The 16,121-nt window shown below is 41.4% G+C and overlaps 2 protein-coding genes across 2 annotated transcripts; one reads left to right on the top strand and one right to left on the bottom strand.

Moving 5' to 3' along the window:
- Positions 1 to 9,626: 9,626 nt before the first annotated feature.
- On the bottom strand, positions 9,627 to 10,028 carry LOC26514063. The gene is made up of 2 exons (XM_014906809.3): positions 9,955 to 10,028; positions 9,627 to 9,900 (listed from the first exon to the last, which is right to left on the bottom strand). The coding sequence occupies exons 1-2, from the start codon at positions 9,957 to 9,959 to the stop codon at positions 9,639 to 9,641; spliced, it is 267 nt and encodes an 88-aa protein (XP_014762295.1). The 5' UTR covers positions 9,960 to 10,028; the 3' UTR covers positions 9,627 to 9,638.
- Positions 10,029 to 11,354: 1,326 nt separating this feature from the next.
- On the top strand, positions 11,355 to 12,329 carry LOC6497633. The gene has a single exon (XM_001961635.4). The coding sequence runs from the start codon at positions 11,432 to 11,434 to the stop codon at positions 11,828 to 11,830; it is 399 nt and encodes a 132-aa protein (XP_001961671.2). The 5' UTR covers positions 11,355 to 11,431; the 3' UTR covers positions 11,831 to 12,329.
- Positions 12,330 to 16,121: the final 3,792 nt, after the last annotated feature.

The raw sequence follows: 16,121 nt of genomic DNA on the forward strand, positions 1-16,121 counted from the left end.
ACTTAGGTTCTTTGGGTCATTGTATTAAATTCATTTAAGGACCTGCTTGTAGGCCTCTGTTTATTTATAATTTACATTTTCTATCAAGTCTAGACGGTCTAAAAAATAACTTTATCAATAAAAACCAATATTATGGAGGCTCGTAAAGCCAAACTTGCCGAATATGAAAACTTCTCACGCCCTCGCCATATTTCTATAAATAACAATGGCCATTATCATAAATATGTTACTGGTAAAAACAAGCGAAATTGTCCAATTTAAATGCAGGACTCAGACAAAACTTATGACCAAAAAAGCGTAAACAAAAAATATTGTGTAGTACGACCAGCAATCCAGCCTTGTTAATGAATAATTAATATAAATACCAAACAAGTTTTTGTTTGCCTTCCAGTGTTAATTGAAATGAGCATTTAAATAACAATAAATATACACGGAGAGAAAAGCAGAGCTCTTTGTGGAAAAATGTAAATAAGGAGAGTAACAAAGGAAAGAGCTTTGGGGGGAGGGATTGAGGGTGTAATAAGGACAATGCGATTGCCTCAAGGAGCTGCCTCGGGGAATGCTTACGAATGCCATTACACGACAAAGGACTCGAGTCCGAGTATCCTTATCGGCAATCGCATAAATCTCGTCCTCGGAGAGTTGTTACCGGTTCAGGAGTCCTGGCGCGAGTCCTGGTGTTGCCACCTAGTTGCAAATTGTACGCGAGGGTTTCCTTAAAGCAATTATTATATCACGCAGTTTAGTTACTTTTTATTTTATTTACTCCGGAGTCCGGCTAGGACTTTGACTCGGACTCGGACTTGGTCTTGTCTTTCGGACATTTTTGCTGACTCTCCGGAATCTGGAATCGTGGCTGCGTGACTTTTATTGGACTTTCGCTGCTTTCCCTTAATTTTGGCCAAAAGTTTCGGCTCTTGTTTATGGCATTTATCGTGCTGTTTATTCGCTTTATTCGGCTTTTGTTTCAGAGTCAGAGTCAGAATGGTAAGCGGCCCAGCCTAGATTTTTCCGACTAGAGTCCTTTCCTAATGCCGGCGCATATCCCGCAGCGTTTGCTTAACGCGCCGGGCGCGCTCTTATCTAAACGATTGCCTGTGGAGTGATTATGAGTGTTTGAGGTTGTTACCATAATTGACGCCGTGCGCCGTCCTTGCCGGGGAACCCGAACGCAGGAGAACCAAAGGAACGCAAAACAAAGTAAAGGGAATAAAGTTAGCCGGAATGAACAGACAATGAATAATAATCAAGAACCATTTGGCAACATTTTCAGGCTAATAATGAACCGAATCGTGAGGTTCGTTTGGCCAGTGTGTGTCTTAAACTCTAAGGAGTTCCTAGCATCCTGCAGTATTGATGGAATTCGTTATTAAAGTATTAAATTTCTAGGTTTTCAGATAATAAATGGAATCAAATCTAAGCCCTAAAACATGTTGATTTTCAATGTCATTGCTTATTCGATTTCCAGGCACGTCGCTCAAGAGTTACCTGCCCTTCCATACCTGGCCAAAATGAACACTAAATGTGCATTAATGTTACCTTAAAATGTTCGAACCTCCTCCGATTCCCATCCACATTTTTATACAATTCCACAAATGATTCCGTCCGTGCACTCATCAAACTTTTCAGCGAAGGCGGGACATGCAAAATGTTGCACGTGGCATTGATTTCGAGAGGCATGATTGATTGCGGAGCCGTCCTTTAAGTCCTGCCAGAGGCGGCTTTAAGAAGACATTGCCACATTGTGTCTACCAGGACATCAAGGACTTTTGGTCGCCACTTATTTTGATTACTGTTTTCGGAAGAGCGCCAAAGTCCTGAAAGGATCTAGTGTGATATGACAGTCAGGTCGAAAGGTAATCTTTCAACAGGTCGTATACGTAATGCCAGGGATAAAAGTCTGTACAAAGAGTAGGTCACCTTTAAGGTAATATTTATACTCTTGACTATGAAATGATTTCTAAATAAACATAAAGGAAAATAAGTCACTTTAAAAACCATTTGGTTAGTAGGACTCCCCATTTTTGCTGCCTTGCTTCAATCAACAGCTCCTCCTTAAATCAATAGCGTAAGGACGAATCAAGACACATTTGTGTGTCACGCTCGCATCCCTCCCAGCCCGGCTAAGGCAAACTGATTGCGCAATGAGCATCAGAGCATGACACGCAACTCACTCACGTCTCCAGCCAGCCACGCTTAAATTTAAGCATCAGGAATAATCTTTGGCTGTTGTCGCCTGTCGCCCGCCGCCCCCAGTCGCAGGATAACCGCACCTCCCAAGCACCTCCACACTCGTGCCGAGCCACGTCGCCTGTTGCCTGTCATTGTCATGTTTGCACTTGGCTTTAATGCTCGGCATCGCTTCTGGGGTTTGCTTTCAGGTTGGTTAAACGCCGCACTTGATGCCGAATAAAATGCCGTGGCTCCGCCAGCAAACTGCAAGTCTGCAACATACTATCCTGGCCTTCATTTTCAAAGCGCATGCAATTAAAAGCTGTCTCCCTAGCTCTGTACTTAGGACCGCAACTAAGAGTGAGTGCACTCAAAATATATTTTATACAGCAATCCCTATACATCTTAGTAAAAATATTTCAAGTATATGTATATAAGCTTATCATATATTAAACCTTAGAAATTGTATATACAGTACAGTCTAGAAAGTATAGTATCGGATATAAGTATTATTTTATCTCGGTGCACTTTAGTTTGCATCGCATTTCCGCAGCGGTGTTTTCAGCAGGATTACTTTGTCTTTCCGAAGTGCAAATGAAAGTCCCTACCCATCCCGTTGCCGGGACTGCTTGCGTTTGTAAAGTTTGTTAATTGTGTTGATTTCGAGTTTCCGCTGCAGGCATCAAATGCAATTGAGAAAGGTGCATGCAATCCGTACAGGAAGTTCAGTCCTACCTGTTGCAAGTGCTTCAAAGCCATTAAGAAGAGTAAACTGCGGAGTCTTGTCAGATAGATTTTGAGTGAAAATCATAATTATAAGGATGATTCTGGGAATATACTTCTCTAGCATCAATGTTGTCGAAAACATACTCGTTATATGACAAAATCGCAGAATGACCTTATTCTTTCGATCCATTTCTCAATTTAAAAATAAACCGATTAAGAAAAAAAGGAACGAGTCTGGGGAATAACTTGCGTTTGCCATTTTTCTCTGGCAGTCAGCGGGAAAATCTTGTTTTGCATCAATAAACATTGACATTGCTGCTCAAGTATGTGTGGGGAAAACTTACATTTGTGTCAGTGTGATTTGGGGTGTGTGTGTGGGGCATGAGTGTGAGTTGGCGAGAAAAATGCATTTTCTTGTTGTGCGCGCACGAGTCATAAATGATGCATGGCCCGCAGGCAACAGAGAATCACAGAAGAGAATGTTTTTTTCCCTAAAAATTCAATGGAGCTTTTATTTTGCCAGAAAAGCAGTTTCCCAGCGGAAAGTGGCATAGGGGAAAAGAGCTATTTAATACAATAGAATCCATACTGAAGTGAGTCTCTTGACTAAAGCAGGGCTTTGTTTGCATTCAATGCATTAAATATGGAAATGTATTTCAACAACCTGCGCTTTAAAATCATCCCAGCTCAAAACTTTAATTATTATTTTCCTCTAACCCAATTTCACAAAAGCCGGAAGAGAGCCAAAATCTCATAATTTATCAGGAAATTAGTTTGGAAAATATCAGGGGAAAACTTTAAGACGGATCAGCGGCGAAAAATTGTGGAAAACATAAGCTTAAGCCATTAGCAAGGCTTACTTCCAAGGCAAGAATCATAATCTTCTAATTTCCCTCGCAGTCGAGCCGAGGAGTAGAACATCCTGGCATAATGCATGGGACGTGCGCCACTCTGGCGTATGCGTAATATGCCTAATGCAAAACGCAAACTCAAATAAAAGTGATATACAAGTGGTGGGTGGAGCGAAGAGTGGGCGAAGACGTTACGCAAATGTATTTGTAAGCAGGCACTTAGCAGCCTCAGGAGCTGAGTTTTTGAAATATGCTTGACGGCTGCTCTCGTCTGACTGCCTCCTCAGCCAAAAAAGCCAACAAAAAATAGAAAATAAAACACAAGACAAAAAGCAGCCAAAGCAGAGGTCCCTATGAGAATTTGACAACATATTCTCACACCAGACAGCCCCTCACTCAACCCCTCCACCTCAGCCACATCCTTTTCGTTTTCCTGGCAATCTCAGCGCGTGCCGCACGCCTTGCGCATTTAACGCGTATTTTGCACTGCCTTTTCGGAAAAACCAGACCATCCAAGGAGCACTAGCCTGTCTCCTGTCGTGGCTGGCTTTTTCGGTGAATGCCAGGACACTGCAGCTATATACATACATATGTACGTATATAAAGTAGTAGTAGTGTAGTAGTAGTAGTAGTAGTATAGTAGTGGCAGTTGCTATCGCCGCCACAGAGAATGCTGCATAAATTGTTTTCAAAGTCTAAAGGAAAGTTAGTGAGTACACCTTTGCAGCATCTTCTTAAAACAACTAAATAACAAAAATAGAAAAATGGTCTAAACAGTTCAAATAATATAGAACTTTGTAATTTCTATAGAACCCTCTCTCAAATAATTATATAACTCAAACGCACTTCTAATAAAACTACAAGCTAATAGTTTCAAGTGCACATTCTTGAATGCATAAACCTGTGGAGCTGGCTGACTCAAAAAATCCTTTTGGCAGGCAGACAGGTAGCTGCTCTTTAAAGGTGATTGACAGTCCTGAGCGTCGAGTGTTGGCAGGACCAAAAGGAGCGCCAGAGAGGAGCTGAGCTGGCGAACAGCTGACTTGGCAACAGAGTCCGCCTTGGGGTGTCGTTAGTGGCTTGGCAGCCAACTGGGTAAGTGGGCGGGGAATACAGGATACCCTCACATATGCATATCCCGACAAAAATAGTTCGGAGGGGATAAGGAGCACTTACCAGTGGAGATGAAAACAAACGGAAGCCCCTTTGGGGCAGGGGCGTGGCTTAAATATCCTTAAAATGTCAAGCCAAGCATTAGCCGCATAAGGGTCAAGGTTTGCTGTCCTAGTAGTGTCGGGATTAAGCTTAAAAATAATACAAACGTATGACATATGGGATCAAAGTGAAAAGGAATACAATGTACCCTTTTGACAGGCAGTTTCCGAACGACACAATTGATTTATCGATGAGTTTTGAACTATTAATTCCTTGGAATCTACACCAGACACTCCATCAGGCATTGCAACTAACTAGCCTTAAATATTTAATTTCCCTCCAATCCACGGGACCACCTGAAGCTGTTAGTCCTGCCCACAAGGGAATTATTTGCAATTTACAATTTATGTAATGTGCGTGCTTGTAATTTGCTGATTTAATTAGTGACCATAACTCATTGTTATGGCCAAGGACGCGGCAAGATAATAAATGACTTTTAATTGTCGACCATACTCGTAATTAGTGGGAAATGGCGATGGGATTTGGGAGTGCGGAGTGCGGAGGGCTGCATCTTATCGACGATGATCTGGTAATGGAGTGCATAATGTCCTGAAAACGAGGGGTTGTCTGACAAACCAGGAATTCTGTGCCTGATGTTGAAATCAGGCATTACACTGCCTCGTGGCAGATAGCAGGCCGTGGAGACCCATTTTGTCTGTGACACAGGTGGCAGATGGGTCGAAACATCCATTATCCTTGTTTCTAGTGTGTGTGTGTATGTGTGGTTAGCCAAGTTACTGAAAACCGCACAACAAGGCGCCAAAATAATAGCAAACATTCAACAATAATTAATAATCATTAGTAAGCCGCACATTATGAAGTGGTTGACTAAATATTGAAATTACTGCGATATTAATGTCAGACAGGAACAACATAAACAATGGTATTATAATGCTACTTTCTATGACCCCTCACTCTCTCCCGTTCCTCACAGATCAGCCCCCGGCTGCTGATACAGCCACTGCGATTGTCCTTAATGACAACAATGTGCAAACTGTTTTGAAACAAACGACAAGCGGAAAGTGGCAACAGCCATTGCAACTGCAACAATAACACTAGAGTGTGTGGGTGCAGCAAATTATGGACATGCGTGTGAACTACAGGCATGTAAATTGAAAGAGTGACACGCCCATTACCATCGTCCGCCCACACGCCAGGGCTGTCAGGCAAACAAACTATGCGGCCAACATGGCTGCTGACAATTTCAGACAATTTCTGTGGATGGGTAGCCAGATAATCGTTTCTTATTGCCATGATTGGGTTGAAAAATAAATATGAAATTGGTGAATCAGATAAATCCAATTATGGATATAGTTATCGGCTTTTGTGTATGACACTTTTAAATGCATGAGTTTTCTAAATATAAGGTATGTAGGATTAAAATACACGGGAACGTAATATTGGTTATTATGGTTATCTATGGTCTATGATAAAGATCTATAATATCTATTATACTCTCCCCAAAATATACTAGTCTCTGAGCGAAATCTGTTAACTTTTATCACCCATGAAACTATGTTGTAAAATATAATTAAAGCTGAAAAAGAGACAAGTCTTGAGGCTTTGAGAATGTTCCAGCTCTCCCGATTATTGACTCTTGCTCTTAGAATAATATTTTTATTATCAGGATACCTCCAACCAGTTACTTTTTATCTGTAATGTCAGACTTTCCTACGACTCACCCTTGTCCATTAACCCCTATTGCAGGAGAATGCTTTATGGGAATTAACCCGCTTGTCTCTGGTGTAATAATGTACGCACTGGGATGCAATTGTGGCGACCGACAGGAGGGGTCACCCCATCACCCGGGGCGCTTGCATTAATAATGCCGAAGGTCCAGGGATTCTGGGCTACTGAATGGGGAGTCAGGAGTTCGGAGACCGGACGAATGGGAACAACACCAGCGAGTTGGCACTTTCGGTTGCATACTTTTCGGGGCTGAATTTAATATTTGGAAATAATTATGCGAGAGCCTTGATGGTGCAAAGTGCGTAGAGCGTGTTGGGTGTTCGGGGGCCTGGGGCCTTGGGTTCTGTTTTCCCGCCCAAGGCAATTTAATATACGCGATTACAGATGCGACTGTGAGTGCATTTGCCATTATATTGCATAATTTATGCGCGTATTTAATTAAATTCCAGCCCTTTCGCTGCTTTTTTGCTCCGATGACCCAAATACCCGTCAGAGGCACGTTTAATGTCTGTTTAATTTAATAAACTAACTATCCGCGAAGAGCGAACATTAACTGTCCAAATAGCTTTAAATTAATTTCAAACATCATGCCCAATTTGTCACCACTGATTGCTAAAAAAAAGTTCTATTTTTTGAAATCTCCTAAATGTGGTCTTCGGCGCTTTGTACGCTTTTTACGAAAAACCAATAATGTGTGGAAAGTTAATTGCATTTAATGGGCATTAGGGGGTAAGCGGATTGCGGAGGCTCCAAAGAGCAAATGTAATTACAATTAAATAAAAACCTATGAAAGCAATTAGTTTGCCAATAATATATGTGTCACGAGTGAAAAACTTTATGCAAGGCTTTAAAAAATATCTAAATGTTTATTAAGTGCTCAATTTCAAACACCATCTTTTTTAGTGTCAACAAGCTTAGTGGTTGATATTTTTTAAATGCAAAGCTAATTTAGCAACTTAATTAATATTTTTCCGTGTTTACTTGCAAATATGTACGCAATTATTCATCAGCCGAATTCGATAATTAAAGTTGAAATTAAAAGGCAAGCCACATTTTCAACGCAGCATTAGTTATGGGCCTTAATAATTTACTAAACAGTTTGCCTAATTTGTGATCCTAGCCGCGAATACGAATTCAATTACGCCAAGTTACTGGCCCAGTGGCGAAAAATCCAGTTTAAATAAATGGCATTTTCATGGACTGACAACTGCGTTCCAGAACTGTGCACAATTTCTATCAACATTAGATCTAATTATTTAATAACGAGAGCCATTGCACCGGAGACTTCTAAAGGGGTCAGACTGTTGCAGTGACAGGCTGTCTTGCCAGCTTAGCCCAGTGTCCTTTATGTCCGCCCCATAACAGCTCCACAACATGAAGTGACCGGCAGGGAAATTAGTTACGGTGTCGCACAAGGACATGAACAGGACTTCATCCCCGTCATCATCATCAGCCGTCGGCGTCGGCCATGTGTGAGTGACTTAGTACTTGATCTGTCATCATTAGTTGAATCTGTCACAACAGACACTTGGTCCAATTGATTTAGTGTCACAAGGGCTCAGCAGTGCAGCCAATAGTCCTGGCCCCTTTCTCGCCCGGGTCGATGCAGGCCACTTGCTCCATGGCCAGAGAATTTCCAGCACTGGCTTAATTAACACAAAGGCCAATCAATATTACATAAAGACAAATATGAAGACAATCAGTACCCTATTTAACCAATTATCCTTCAAGTTATATCCTAAAAATAAAATTAAGAGTAACAGATTTATGGTCCCTTCACCAAACTCACTCGCACTCACCCATTCCGGGCACTTCAAAGTTGGCCAACACAGGACCGAATCACAATTCCCCCACAGCGAATTCGCACAAACGTCAGTCTCATTAATTTGGGCAGGTTGCAGTTTTAAAATTTAGTGGCTGCCCCGCCAGTTAATTAACACCTGAGTCCTGTGCCGCAGCAGTCTCCGACAAAGGGGGCGTAGTGTGGGTGGATGGGGGCAGGCGGCCGAGGCCACTTCAGTCACACTTTTGTGCTCGGCATCCGTGTGCACTGACGCAAAGCGGAAGTGGCACTTTGCAGGGCCTGGAGCGGGAGCTATGTGGCGGGAGCTGTAGCCGGAGCCGGAGCCGAAGCTGCCACCAGCAGGCGTATCGAAAACCGAAACTTTTGATGGAAAAAGTTTGCAACAACAAACGCATGTACCCGGGCGAAGTGGCCGGAGCGGGATGGGAGTCCTGGCGAGGAGCGCCTTTAAACCATCAAGTAAGTCGCTATAATTCGCGCGCATCGCCTCATGAATTTTGATACTTTTTTTGCATTTTTTATTTCTGCGGCGCTTCTATCGCTTTCACTTTAAGCCGCGTCTTAGATTTGAATAATGAGCCAAAAGCCAAGGTGCACAAAAGTAGGCCACAATCTCGCGTGAGGCTTAAAGATTTACGGCGGTATTCTTAAGACAGATTAGAGTGGCTGATATAAAAAGTTGGCATAAACAAAGAAAATTTGTACAGATAAAGAGGGGCTAGAGATGCGACCTCAAGTATGACTTTAAAATATTGTAGGAATTTCCCAAAGGGCAAACTTTTAATAGATCTGATAATTGTTTGGATCAAAAAAACTGTCTTCAAACAAATGGAATTTAAATAATTTTCTTAATTGATAAGCATCGCCAATCCAGATTCGATTGTCCCACAAATAAAAAGTTTTTCGCTGCGCGCTACAAAGAAACTAAAAATGCAACAGTGGCAAGTTCTCAGCATCTCGTCCCCTTTTTTTTTTGCCTCTTTTCTGCTGATGTTGCAATTTCTTCAAAGCCACTGCCTGCTGCATGCTGATGACTTTGTCAACAACTTAAATTGTTTGGCCGCAGCAAAAAACGAGTACAAAGTTTTAACCCATTTAGGGCCCGGAGATCAGTAAGCTGCAAGCGGATTACAGTTGACTTTCATGCCCGAATAGAGACACACTTTTTCACATTGAAACTTTTATTTCATGCGTCTGTAAACATAGACACTGATCAGTAGAAGTATAACGCACAAGTTGTAGAGAGCACACATCCATACTCCTGCATTGCTACAATTTCGCAAAAACCTATAGGGGCCGGAGCTAAGTGAGAAAATTTCAAAGTGGTCTTCTTCATAATTCTCTTGTAGCTGCTCCTGTGGCTCCTCCTCGACATTCACTTGTACAGGTTGATCCATTTCAAGGACGAAGCTCCCCTCCTCCAGCAAAATATTCATGTCGTCACTTGAGTAAAGTCAATTTTAAGAAACTATTGACCAAAAATTGACAGAGGATTACCTCATGGTTGTAGGGGCGGTTTGATCTTGGCGGCTTGAGGGCTTTGAATAAACTGGGATTCACCAAAGTCACGAATCTTTCAATACCCACTGCAAATTTTCGTCGGCATCGGTTTCGTCTTCGGGAATACACTCAGAAGTTAATTGTTTAGGAACATTTTCATGATTCTTATATTAGGGGAGCTTTTGATGAAAAATCGGGATTTACTCGAGCGTTATGGAGAAGTTTAGAAGATAAGAAAAATAAATTTTAGCTACGCCTAGATGTGCCTGCCCTAGGACATACTAGGCCATACTATTGCAATTATTGTATAATTTCTAATTCTTAAGGGTTTCTGAATTTTTAAATTCAAAGTACCCTGATTTTTATACCCTTGCAGAGGGTATTATAATTTTGGTCAAAAGTGTGCAACGCAGTGAAGGAGACATCTCCGACCCTATAAAGTAAATATATTCTTGATCAGGATCACCTCCTGAGTCGATATAAGCATGTCCGTCTGTCCGTCTGTCTGTCTGTCCGACTGTCCGTCTGTCTGTCTGTCTGTCGGTTTCTACGCAAACTAGTCTCTCAGTTTTGGAGCTATCGAGTTGAAACTTTGCACACATCCGTTTTTTCCTTGCAGGTAGTATATAAGTCGGAACGGCCGGGATCGGCCGACTATATCCTATAGCTGCCATATAACTGATTGATCGGAAATGTTATAACTTTGGTGTTTTTTAAGTTAGAGGGTTAAGACTTTCCACACATGTTATATTTGACCAACATATCTTGTGTACAAAATTTTATAAGGATCGGCCGACTATATCCTATAGCTGTCATAGAACGATCGGAATTGGCATAACTTTGGTGTTTTTTAAGTTAGAAAGATGGGATTTGGTACAGATTCTATTTTGGACAAAAGAATTTGATTTGCCAAATTTCATGAGGATCGGCCGACTATATGCGATCCGCTATATATCTAATAATATAAGATGGGTGGCGCCACCTAGCGGACTGCGACTTAACTGCAAGGGTATTTAAACTTCGGCTCCGCCCGAAGTTAGCTTTCCTTTCTTGTTATTTAAGAGATTCTTTGTTATAAGAGAGCTCCTTCTTCTCAAAAGAGAACTCATTCTTAAACAATCTACAGAAGCCTTATGAAATGAATATGATATTATTAGTTGACACATGCATTTTGGGAATTATTCGTTGATGTGATAAAATAATAAAAATCGTTATCAGGGCTTTTCACCTTGATCCCATCCCATCGCTGTCTCTTGGCTTGAGTTGCTTTTCTTGTCAGCTTGTATATTCGGTCTCTCTTAGTTTTGGGGGTACCTGTTGTATCTGTATCTTATCTGAGTCACAAAAAGACACCGAAAGATTGTCAGCTCTTGACGGTTCAGTGTTTGCTTTGTTGGTGCCTCAATTAACACCTCTCGGCGGGGCGATAATAACGCAGACCCCACAACTGATTGGTAATCAAGAAAAATAAAGTATGGGGAAGTGTGGAGAAAACACAGAGTTCTCTTTAGTCGAATACGGAACGCCTTTCGCAATGGACACGGACGGGAAACTGGCGAGCTCCTCGGGTCTGGGAAGAGCCCACGACGAGGTCGATTTTACCAGCGGCTATGAGACACAGTACCGGAAGGAGTATAGCCCCCTCAAGCCCATATTTGTGCCGCCACCGGACAAGAAGCATGCATGGTTCCGCAACTGGTCCACCATTCTGATGATCTTCTTTCTGTCGGGCGTCTTCATCCTGGGCACCGTGATGCTGGTGGTGCAGGTCTTCACCGTCAGTCCCCTGCAGATCTTCATCATTGTGGCGGTCTATGTGGCCCTGGCCGCCGTCCTGATCTGGCTGGAGATTCAGTCCGTCAAAGTGCGATGATATTTTCGAAAAAGAACCGTGACTAATTCCCTGAGTTATCGTATAAAAATTTGTGCCTGCAATCGAACTGTGTTGTGCAAACACATTGAAAGTGGCTCTACTGATTAGTTCATAAGAACCAAAGACCCGTGGACTAAAATAGGTTTAAATTAAAGCAAAACTAGCCGACTAGACAGTGCTTAGTTGTGGCATTCAGTGATGGCTCTCCCGTTTAATCAACTAATTATTTACGACCCATAATGAACGTAATCTGCGCCCGATAAAGGGCTTTGTGTTTTTTAATTGGCCCGAGAGATAAGCAAACAAAAGTTAATGGAACAACATCGGATTGTGGGCCAACTGTCGAGTGCAGTGTTGGCATTTAATTGTAAACAAATACAACTACTTTATAGACAAACACAGTGTCGAAGTGTCAAATTAATTAATTCAATGTCAGTGTTCGGAGAATGTAACAAAGGATTGCTAAATCAATAAATATTAAAGTGAATGAACAAGAGCATTAATGGAAATATAATTCAATTTAGTCCTTTATCGAAAGTGTGAATGAAACTATTTTTTAGTCACTGCTTCCAGAAAAGCCTTTCCAGTTAGTCCCATAATTATTCCAACTCTCGATTTCACACATCTGCCCGGACAAAAAGTTTAGAGCCCCGAGTCCCCCCATAGAATTGGTTGGCCAAACATTTTCACAGCTTGTGTAAATATTTCGGAATCACTTCTGTAATTGCTTTTCACACGCCACTGGTGAAAAAACGGTGTCCCCCTTTGCTATGTGCCGAATTTTCCATGTTTTCCCAACAGCTCTCCCGCCCCCGCATTCGCTGACTGCAGTTGGTGTGTCATCGAGTTGGGGAAATTCTAGTTTAATAGCTTCAAATGTTAGAAACATTTGCTGAGCACAAAAACTGCAGGACAAGCTCATTCTGCACTTAAAAATACCAGGACCTGCTCAAAAAGAAAACTAAAACCCGGCCAAAAAACGGAACGCGTCGCCCCATTAAACTTTAATTTCCGTTGACAATGAATGGCATTTTTTTGCTGCTGGCCGAGACGTTGGCAACAGCTGACTTACCTTAATTACTCGCCGGACCCGAGGCCATGCTAATTATTTGCCAGGAGGTGCTCCATGTCCTGACCCAGACGGAGGCGACGCTTTCCGCACTTAATCATAGTGGCGGGGTGGGCGCCTCGGGCTCAAGCGTTAATGCCACTTCCGGTCGCCAGCCGCCGGAGTCTAAGCGGGAAACCCAGACGGACAACCAACACTTGGCTATGTGTAGGGTCCCCTTAAAGGGAGTTATGATCACAGACCCAGAAACTGTGATTGCTTTGCTACATTTGAAGACGTCCCTAGAATTTCAATTCTAACATAAACTATATCACAAATATCCAATTTAGAATCATTTCCCATTCAAGACCAACTCATCCTTGAGCCAAGGAAAGCCAATGCAAAAACATCCAATATGCACAGGCATTATTTTTGCATTGATTTATTGCTCGATTGCCTGCTGGCTCAATATTGCACATAAAAGGCATTTAAACAAAAGCTGTCTTCCATTTTATTCTCTCGCTATTTTAAATATTTAAATCATTGAATTTGCACAAGCGAGCTCCGATTCTCCATTATTCAGAGTTTAAACAAGCCGGCGGAAAAAAGAACACAAATGAGAAGCTCAGTGCCGAGGCAAGTGAAATACCAATAAAATGTTTGGTTGCAACAGCATCCGAGACTGAGAATCCTAAGCTGCACTGGGGAAGTCACAACATTTGAACGCTGCATTTCTTATGGCCATTGCCTTGACTGCCCGAATGCCCGACTGCTTGACTGCCTGGGGAAATGTGTCTTAGAATTTGTTTAAGTAAATTTCACTTGAACGCTTTTCATTATGCCACTCAGCAAGGACACTCTGTGAAAAGGAAATCTCATCCGAAGACCAAAAGGAGTGGGGTGCCTAGAACATTTTCCTCATAAATAGACCCCTGAAAGAAAAACAATTTCAGTCTTCTAATCCCCAAAGAAATGCACCATGTATCGCAAATAAAATCCAGCATTTAAATGTAATTTCTCTCTTATTGCCTTTCATTCAACAGAGCCGACAATGTATGGCAAATTTATGTTAATTATTTATGTAAATAGTCCGTACTTAAGCGCCTATTTTTTGCATATGCACACGCAATGTATAATTAAATTACCGCCCGACTACAAAGTGTGACCACATCAATAAAAATGACACTGCTTTCAATTAAAAAACATAATCATTAAAGAGAATTTAAATGTATTAAAATTGTTGCAAAATATTTTCAATGGAATTAAAGCCGAGCTGGGAAAGTGGTTCATCAGGCCGAGTGAGTCCTTGCCTTCTCCAGCCAGCACCCATTTGAATATTCAATTAAGTCTAACTGCCAATTCAGTGATAAGCCCCTGACTGACTACACTCCGCAGTTGGCCCGGCCATGAGGCCTTGAAGCCCGGCTGGCTGGTGATAATTTTAGTTAAGACCGACAGGGATGGCCCTCGGAGCTCAGCCAAGTGAGGATCAAGCAGCTGAAAGTGCCTGCTAACTTGATAAAAATATAGGTATATACTGGATAGTTTTGTTTCCAATTTTTTGGAACTTTCACCAGAACTTCCTGCCACTAAATGCAGCCTATAAGCAAAGTAACGAGCATGTCAAAGCATTTTTCTGACATCTCTTATTTATTTTACAACCAACAAAGCCAGGAGTCAAGAGAAGGCAAACAGCATGCATAAATTACCACAAAGTCCTCCGGTCGGGCCGCTCCTCCTGTTGGCCAAAATCCATTGCCATTGCAATGCAGAAATTGTGTTGAAATATTAAAAAAGAGGCCAACAAAATAAAAGAAGCCGAAAAACGAAAACTGTGGCCAAATGCAGATGAGCAGGCAACTTTGGACACTTTTGTCCCAGCCACATTTCTATACTTCTTTTTGGCCCTTTTTTTTTTATTTGTTGAATGCTAAAAAGGCCACTTTAGTTTTAACCACAAAGTTTGCTCGAATGCGTGTGAATTTGTGGTGTTGTTGCCATTATGTGTGTGTGTGCTGGACGACCTCGTTGCACTTTTGTTTTCGGGCCAAGGGGCATCGGTCTTTCATGTCATTTAACCATTTTTCGGGCCAGGACAATTGGGGTAAGCTAGCAGAGCCTCCAGGACTCGGCCCTGCTCTATTGCCACTGCTGGCGTTGATTGGGCCAGGCCTTAAAGTGTTTTCAATGTAAATCTATGTAAATACATGTTGCCAAATAAAAGAGCAGCCTCCGCTCTATGGGCTTCCACTCCAGGACTCCGTCTGGATAAATTGTATAGCCATATTTATTCGTTTTCACAGTCCGCCCATGTGTGCACTCTTCAGACGACTCCTAAGACTTTAATCCAGTCGCATATTTATGCACATTTTTTTGCCAGGGTCTGTGTTTTGCTTTCATTTGGCCCGAGTCCTGTTTTCGCATCTCTTTGTTTGCGAAACCTTGAATTGGCCGCTTTGATTCTGGGTGAGCCGTGCGCGGTGCGCCGAGCTCCGTGTCCTTGCGTTTGATTGTTCTCTATTTGTTTTACTCGGTCGTGTTTATTTACTTTGGCAGTACTTGCTGCATTTAATAGCATGAAAATTAATTTGTTGTATCGACACCGTATGCCTTTAACCGTACGGTGTATTCTTATACATTACGCATTCAATGTTTTTGTGTTTGCGGACCTTAAACAAATTGCTGGCGCGTATTTTATTATTTATATTGTTTTTACTGTCACGTGTCGCCTACCAATGATGCCTGCATATTATAATTATGAATTGTGCAAATAAATCCGGCATGTAGCGACCTGTTAATGTGTTAATAATTGCCATTCAAGTGCTGTTCCATGTGTTAATGTCTTGTTATTCCGATTTAATGTGTGTGGGTGTACGGTGCGTATACTTGATTAATTTGTTATTGAAGAAATGTAGTGTTTGTTTTAAATAAAATTTGCACACAGGTATGGGATAAGCTTCTTTATTTTCCTAGTAAATAATAAATATAAATATATATATATATATTATATATAATAAATAGTAAATAAAATAAAAATAATAAATAAAATACATACAGTTTATAAAGTTTAGATTTATAATCAAGAAAATTAAATATAAATATTTAAGTTAATTCCAAAATAAATCATTAAATACAGGTTTTATGTGCCTTATTTTTACAAATTTAAAAAATAGTTCTACGTATACGTAATATTCATACGTATACGTAATATCTGAATTAGGTTCGAGGCTGAACTTAACGAGA

The sequence above is a fragment of the Drosophila ananassae genome, chromosome 3R (assembly GCF_017639315.1).
Source record: "Drosophila ananassae strain 14024-0371.13 chromosome 3R, ASM1763931v2, whole genome shotgun sequence".
Lineage (NCBI taxonomy): Eukaryota > Metazoa > Arthropoda > Insecta > Diptera > Drosophilidae > Drosophila > Drosophila ananassae.